Source organism: Rasamsonia emersonii (assembly GCF_000968595.1).
Source record: "Rasamsonia emersonii CBS 393.64 chromosome Unknown ctg1118621760514, whole genome shotgun sequence".
In the NCBI taxonomy this organism is placed as follows: domain Eukaryota; kingdom Fungi; phylum Ascomycota; class Eurotiomycetes; order Eurotiales; family Trichocomaceae; genus Rasamsonia; species Rasamsonia emersonii.
In genome coordinates this window covers 21582-29335 of record NW_013562946.1, presented here as the reverse complement: position 1 = coordinate 29335, position 7754 = coordinate 21582, and the positions used below count along the sequence as shown (strand labels likewise).

Here is a 7754-nt window from a genome sequence, read left to right as displayed (position 1 = left end):
TCAGTCCTGTTTTTTCTTAGCCGCTTCTGAAGATTTTGTCGGTCGCTTGGGTAGCTCGATACCCAGCCGACGAGCATAGTCCTGAAAGGATAGTGAGCCCTACAGTGCACCCGAGACAATACTCCGTCATGAAGCTTACCTCGCAGCTGAGACGAATACCCTCCTCAATACCTACTCGAGGCTCATACCCTAGGATCCGCTTCGCCTTCTCTCCGCTGGCGTATCTCATATGGCACGCGTCCTTGACACTTCCCCGGCTCAAAGTGGTTTTGCTGCCGGTCAGCCAGGTGAAGTATTCTGAGATCAGACCAGCCACCCATGCCAGGCTTTCGGGGATGTGGACGGTGAAGGGGGGTATGTGCCCAAAATGCGCCCATATTGCCAGGCAGAAGTCTCTGAACGTGATGGGTTCGTTGTTCTGGATGAAGAAGGCCTCGCCCGCCGCAGTTTTGGACGTGACCAGGTTCTCCGCAGCCAATACGTGCGCATCAGCGACGTTTGTGACATAAGTCACGTCCCACATATTGAACCCATCGCCCAGCACCCAAGGGGTCTCCCATTTGGCGATGCAGGCGTGGATGGCTGGCACCAATTGGTAATCGCCGGGCCCACAGAGCACCGAAGGTCTGAGGGAACAGGTGGCCATGGTGCTGCTGGATGCCTCAAGGACAAGTGCTTCTGCAGCTGCCTGAAAAGGATCATCAGTCATCCCAACCCACTTTATCCCTAGTGGTGTAGGGGCGGTTGTGGGACCTTAGACTCGCCGTATATCAGCGACGACCGAGATGTCGGCCAGCTTTCATCAATATTGGCATATGGGAGGCGCATGTCATCTGTAATCGCACAGCAACTGCTGGTAAAGACAAATGCCTGAACCCCCGCCTTTTTGGCAACTTCGAGGAGGATTTTGGTTGCCTCGACATTGACTTTCCATACTAGGTTTTGCAGTTTTCTCCCGAATCGCTCGCTCAGCACGGGCACGATACCTGCCGTGTGAATGAGTACAATGGGTCGAACTTGGTGAATTGCTTTTTCGACTTCCTCTTTGCATGTCACATCCACCTGGATAAACGATGCATGCGATGGAACCACGTGCGTAGGACCAGGAGGGTTCTTATCTATGATCGTGATGGCACATTGGGGGTATTTCTCAGCCACCGCTCTGGCTATCGCGGAGCCGACGAAACCACAGCCGCCTGTTATAAGGACGTTGGTGAGCACCATGGCACTTTTTTTACTGGCAAACGATTTCTGGTCACTTCTTTTCGTGACCGGAGGTGGTGTCTAAATGGAATTATTAATCTCGTTCAACTAGAGGGCTGCAGTGCAGCTGCAAGTATGGGATTGAATGTAACCGTTTGTCGCGAACCCCTGGACGGGAGGCGGGATTGGCCCGCCGGCTCGTACGCGTGTAGTCGACGTACTCGGCGAATCAGATGACTTCCGATGCAGCACCTGACCCTGCTCGCATGTCTACCGTTCGCATAGAGGAAGGCCTGAAGACGGAATATAGTAATTAAGACAGTAATTACCACTGACTGCTTTTTTGGACGGATCTATATCGAAACGTTTCCGTTAGCAGCTTATGGAAGACTATACTTAAGATTCCAAGTGAAAATGCAGATTCAAAACAAGCTCCATTTTACATGGCAAAAAAGACACTGCCTGCCATCACAGAGTATAAAAGAACCAAAGATACTATACAAAAGCCCGGACCATTATATACCGAAGCCACCAGATGGGAGATGCCGCGACCGACCAAACTCCTAATCGATGCAAAGGACACATGATTATCGAGAATGCCTAGCGTACCCTGCACAAAACAAGGCCTCCCACTTTCTTTTCCACACATTCTCTCGCTTCCATCAACCCTTTATCTGTCGACAGGAATAGCAGTTCGCCAGGCGATCGGAGACCCTCCACGTATCCGCTTTTCTCCCCACGGATGACTTTACGAAGACCGGGAACGTCAATATGGATCCGCCGCTTGGGCTTGCTGACCAGGCTCATCTTCCCCAGAACCGGCTCACTCTGCCAGTATTTCAATCCCAGCCAAAGTCGCCTGGACGCCACATTGCTCTGAGTTACCGGTTCCACTCCTCCTTCCTCATCGTTCACCGAAGGCTGTCCCAAAAGGAGATGTTGTGGAGGGGGTTCTGGTCCACCACGAACGACGGCGGAAATCACGCCAGCATTCTGAAGGGCCAAGCACAGCTTCAGGTGAAGCTTGGTATGCGGTATCGAAGTCAGGGCGAGACGTGCCTTGGTGCAATTGTTCAGATGCGAGCACACGTTGGCAAGGTGGACCAGAGACATTTTGTTCTAAATTTCCGACCAGGCGAATTGGCCCGGGGGACCACGATGACAAGCCAGAGACCAGGATTGGTATCCGTTGTCTGCTACGACATCATCCAGGAGTTAGCAACAGCTGCATTCCAGACATGGGAAGAGGACGGAGTCCTGCCATCAACAAAAGACGGGAGCTTAGTCGTACCTCTCTGTAGCAAGATTATAGGTCCTGATGTTCCTGAGAAACCATAGATGATGAACGGGGGCCACTGGACGACTGCTATCGGGATGCTGGTATCGCAGTGTTTTTGGCGATGAAAATTCCGGAAAATGATGCTGCCGCTCCGGCGTCCCGAGTCACGGGTTCTGGCCATCCCACAGGGTAGGTGATTGGTCTCCCGCCGTCCCTGGGCGGGGCAGGCGATACGGGCAATCAGCTGCCAGAACGCCCATCGCTGCTCTCTTCAACCATCCGCATTGCAGCTTTAGCCGCCGGGGGGCTTTTGGTTTGTCACAGCCTCCAGTGAGCTGTGCCTGTCCTCGCGGTATATATAACCTGCGAGTCTGATCTGTGTGGTACGTACTGCGTTTCTATTCTGTCGCTTCTCTTGGTTTGGATTCCCCTCTATACACTGTTCTGGGTTCAAATCTCCAGCTAACTGGCGCCATGCCTCCCTTACCTGGTGAAGATCGTATGCTAACAGTGTAAGTTGTCTTCTTAGGAGAACTCTAGGAGTACTAGCACATCCAATTGACCTGACCTAACCTGACTCCAGCTATGCGGATGTCCATTACTACTTCACTGCGCCAACGCCGAAACCGCTCCACCACCGATTCGATAAAGGATCCTATCTCTATATCTACCACGACCCCTCGCGGGGCAAGGCGAGGATAGAAATTGCAAATAACCCGGGTACCCCTGATCAGGATGCTTTCCATGGAGGTCAGACGTGACGGGCCGTTCTGTCTAAAAAGAGCTATTGAAAGCTGATGAGGCTTTAGCGTTGGATCATGTCCATTTGCGGCACTCAACCAGATTTCCAACCCTGTGTACCCTGACGGTCGATGGGCACGCTCAAGACTCGCCGGTGTCCTCACACAGCCAGACCTCTGGAGATCAGGCCCAATGGCTCTTACCCAGTGCGGATCCTCGTGATGAGGGTCAACGTCTGCTCCGTCTGCATACTCTAGACATCTACTTCTGGACCTTGGAGGATGCGAACCTGTTCCTTGATTCTGTTGAACGGGTGCTCTCGCGGTCTCAGATCGAGACTGATCGCCATCCCCAACAACCGACCGAAGCGGCAGTGAGCACGGTGGTGCAGAAGCTGGAGAACGTTGCAATCACAGACCCGGCTTATCAGAATGGTCAGACGCGAGATTCTCGGTCTGATTCTCTCTCAGCGTCCCAGCCGACTCCGCAGTCTGCGTCGACCCTGACGACAAACCCCGGTAGCCATGACGCAGTTTCCAAGGGATCAGAGTCGACGACAAATTATACCCCCCTGGCCTACAACCCGGCCGCCCCGGCTGCTCCAGAACCGATCAAACATCGGGAAAAGACACCTCCGCCAGCAGACGGTGCCGAGGGAACTGGACTTGCTGCGGCTGCTGCGGCGGATCAAGGCCATTATTATGCCCATTCGCAGGCTCCAGGTAGTTTTGCGCCATCCGTAGGACAAACACCTGGATACGCAGTTCCTGGGACATCCCAGTCTGGCTACATGTCCCCGCCACCGAGTGCAGGGTTGGGCCCTGGAGTGTCCCTGAACCATGGTCACACTGGAGCCCCATCTTTTGCTGCCCCAGCCACTTTGAGCAATGCCTCAACTCAACCTGGAGCGATGTCGTTTGCACCACCGCCCCAGGACCCCAATGCACATCTCTATGGACAACAGTCCTATGGGACTCCACTTGCGCATCACCAGTACCCTCAGTATGCAAACTACTTACCGAGTCACGCAGGAGGTCACGGCCCTATTGGGGGATATTCGAATTACTCTTACAGCCAGCCAGTGCAGCAACATCATGACCCCTCAGGAAGCGAATACGATATCCACAGACAGGTTTACCGGCCCACTGAGGCAGAGGCGATGAGTCATGCGCAGAAACATGCGAAGCAAGCCATGAAGAATCCGAACTCGCGGCACCACCGGCTGGAAGATAGCGCAGCTCGGGTAGAAAATAAGGTTAACGGGTTGCTTAAGAAGCTTGAGAAGAAAATTGGATAGCCGACATTTAACTTGTATATGAAGTGCTTACCATTTCATTATTGTATGACGATACCCGTCAAGTCTCTTTGTTGCTCTTTTATGTGTCATCTTCCTTAAGCAAGTATCTACAGCGTGTCGTACATATGATCCTTCTGCTTTGTTCAATTTTCACGTTTTGTCAATTAATCATATGAGTTGCTGTCCGATTTATATAAACAAGGCTGATGAAGCCTTTATACACGAATATTAGAAGCTTCCCGGAAAGTAAATCAAGTCCATAGTCTTAACAATGTCATCGTCATCATCAATCGTCGTCTCTATCAAGCCATGATTAATCCTTCAATTCAAACCTAAACCTCTTCCTTCTGCTGTACGGGCGGAAACAACCGCGGAACACCGGGATACTCAGGTTCCCACAGTCTGTCCTCCCAGAACGCCTCGTCGGGCCATTCCTCCTTCTGGATCGTCTTCGCGACCTCTTCGACCTGCGTCCACATGCGAAGGAGGTTCTCGCCGACCAGCATCCTGGCGTGTTCGTCGGAGACGCCGCGGACAAGCAGCCGTGCGATTAGATTCGGCCATTGGGTGACGTCCTGCGTAGTACGTCTATTGTAAGTATTTACAACAATTGCAGAAGGAGAATGAAGGGGAGGTAGAAAGTAAGTGAGCATACATCAATCCCCTTGGCGACATTCACCGTCCCGTCGAAATCAGACCCTAACCCGACGTGCTCCCATCCAGCCACGTCTGCGATCCAGAGGATGTGATCGACGACGTCCTCGACAGTCGCCTCCTCAGGATGCTCGATATTCAGGAAAGGGGACACAAAGGGCACCATGACGATACCGCCGTTGGTCCTGAGGCTCCGCAGCACGTCGTCAGGCACGTTCCGCCCGTGCGGCTGGACGCTGTAGGCGCCCGAGTGAGAGAAGATGACGGGCGCGCGGGAAATGGCCAGGACGTCGCGCATCGTGTTGGGCGAGACGTGCGCCAGGTCGACCATCATGCCGAGCCGGTTCATCTCGCGGACGAAGTGGCGGCCGAAGGGCGTGAGGCCCGGATCTTCGTGGCTGCTTGCTGTCGTCTTGTTGAACGTCGTCGTCCAGGCCGTGCCAAAGGCGTTGTCGCAGTTGTGTGTGAGCGTGACGTAGCGCGCGCCGAGGTCGAACAGCTGGCGCAGCGCCCCCAGCGAGTTGCCTGTCTGATGCCCGCCTTCGATCCCGATCATGCTGGCGACCTTGCCCGCCTTGTGGGCGGCTCGGATGCAGTGGGGGTCGGTGCAGAGTTCGAGCAGGTGGCTGTACTGCGCGACGAGGCGCTTTGTCACGTCGATCTGCTCGAGGGTGTCGCGGACAGCCCACTGCAACAAATCAATAAATCAGCCTAGCCAGCTTATAGAAAAGAAACGAAAACGAAAGGACATTAGATAGGTCTGATCCTCACATTCGGCTCATTAAGCCCCGGCACAAACTTCTTCTCATCACCATCATCACCCGTTTTCGGAACCAAATCCTCCGGACAAGGCACGTAGACACTCCAGAACTGACCTCCCATAAGACCCTCGCGCATCTTACGCAAATCCGTATGAGCAGCCAACCTCTCGTCCTCAAAGTCATGGTCGTAGATCCTGTTCTTCAGCTGCTGGCGCAGCAGGAACGGGAAATCATTGTGCCCGTCGATCAGGGGCGTCGTGCGCAGAATCCGTCTTGCGCGGGCGACGTAGTCGGTTGGATCGATGGCTTCTTCTTCATTTTCTTTCTGTTGGCCTGATAATAGTGATGATATCTTGTTCCATGGAATAATATATTGGATCGGATCCCGGTCCTGGTTTAGCTGGAAGAAGGGGTTGTTGATGAAAAGGAAGGCGATGATACCGCCAAAGAGGGCTATCACGAGGGAGAGAATGGGCCATTGTGATGATGATGATGATCCAGGTCGATTCGCCATGTTGTTGTGCCTTGTTGTGGAAACAGTATGTACTCTCTCCTTCTCGAGACTTTTGTTTTCTTTTCCTGTCGTGTTCTCTATTTCCTTGACGACCTGACCTGACCTGTAATGAATCACCTTAATTTGTGCTTTGCTTCCAGTATTTAGATTCAGACTGTGTAACAGAAGTCGTAGGTTCTCAAGTCCATTATTCCATCAGTTAGGTCATATCAGACGACTAGATGAGCATTACCAAATTGAATCAATGAATTATCTTGTGCAGGTCATCCATTCAATTCAACTCAAACTCATATCAGACAAATGAAGAACGTTCAAAAGACACAGTTATGTTGTTGTTAGTAGTTGTTGCGCTGATAAACCAGTCGTCACTGCCGTGCCGTGCCGTGCGGAAAACAACTCCGCACGCTATCTAAGGTAGATAAGCAGTAAGATACTACCCCCACCTTCTGCAAGTGCAGTCCAGCGCACCCCGCAGAGAGCGGAGGAACAGAGCAAGTAGGCAAATATGTATATACAATAACTAACTACTGCAGCGAGATAGGGCTATCTACTGTGCATGGTACCCGGTTCTGAGTTGAGTCCTATCATATGTAGCAAAGATTGATTTTACAGCTACACTGTGAAGTAGACCTTCACGATTGGATAATCTTACTAATGCTGTAGGCTGTATGTACTGTACATGCACTTTAAGGAATGATCCTCGGTGGCACTACTCAAGATCTAATGAAAATCGACTCGACGAGTTGAAAGCTGAATGCAGTGGCTGCCATGCTTTACATGTACTCCGGCACTCCAATTACAAGGTAAAAGGTAAACTGCTAGAGAAGGGATTCAAAAGAACACAATCTGAATTGCCCCGCATCTGAAAATAATAATATAAACAACAAAGGCGCAAACGCATTAAAAAGGAGAAACAAATTCTTCGGAATACCAAATACAAAACAACAAAAGTCAAGAAGTCAACGACGGAGAGATCCTGCACCAAACACCAGGAACTCGCTCACACAGAAAGATAAGGATATCACCAACAAATCCAACAGTAGTACACCTCTGCATACAAATCACGAAGAAGAATCACCAAGAAAAAAAGTGTGTACTAAAAGTCTTAGGGACAATGAAGCAAATGATGAACAAGTTGATCGGAAAAAGAACAAGAAGAGAAGAAAATAAAAGGGAAAACAAAATGCCAATTTTGACAAGAAAAAAAAAGTTCAAACTCAAAGAATTTCACAACGGTCCAGCTATTCAATGCCAAGCTCAATGCCAATATGCATGTGTGAAAATGGAAGATATTTCCAATGCAAC

At 51.2% G+C, this 7754-nt stretch overlaps 3 protein-coding genes across 3 annotated transcripts; 1 reads left to right on the top strand and 2 right to left on the bottom strand.

Annotated features, from left to right (window-relative positions):
- T310_7201 (NAD dependent epimerase/dehydratase) lies at positions 1 to 2316 on the bottom strand (the record flags this gene model as incomplete). Its single annotated transcript, XM_013470006.1, has 5 exons — positions 1 to 81; positions 140 to 688; positions 754 to 1284; positions 1425 to 1556; positions 1813 to 2316. 5 exons carry the CDS (start codon positions 2314 to 2316, stop codon positions 1 to 3), a joined length of 1797 nt encoding a protein of 598 aa, XP_013325460.1.
- Positions 2317 to 2956: 640 nt separating this feature from the next.
- On the top strand, positions 2957 to 4520 carry T310_7200 (uncharacterized protein; the record flags this gene model as incomplete). Its single annotated transcript, XM_013470005.1, has 3 exons — positions 2957 to 2994; positions 3066 to 3232; positions 3292 to 4520. The coding sequence occupies 3 exons, from the start codon at positions 2957 to 2959 to the stop codon at positions 4518 to 4520; spliced, it is 1434 nt and encodes a 477-aa protein (XP_013325459.1).
- A 332-nt stretch (positions 4521 to 4852) lies between these two features.
- On the bottom strand, positions 4853 to 6449 carry T310_7199 (dipeptidase; the record flags this gene model as incomplete). Its single annotated transcript, XM_013470004.1, has 3 exons — positions 4853 to 5095; positions 5176 to 5862; positions 5946 to 6449. 3 exons carry the CDS (start codon positions 6447 to 6449, stop codon positions 4853 to 4855), a joined length of 1434 nt encoding a protein of 477 aa, XP_013325458.1.
- Positions 6450 to 7754: the final 1305 nt, after the last annotated feature.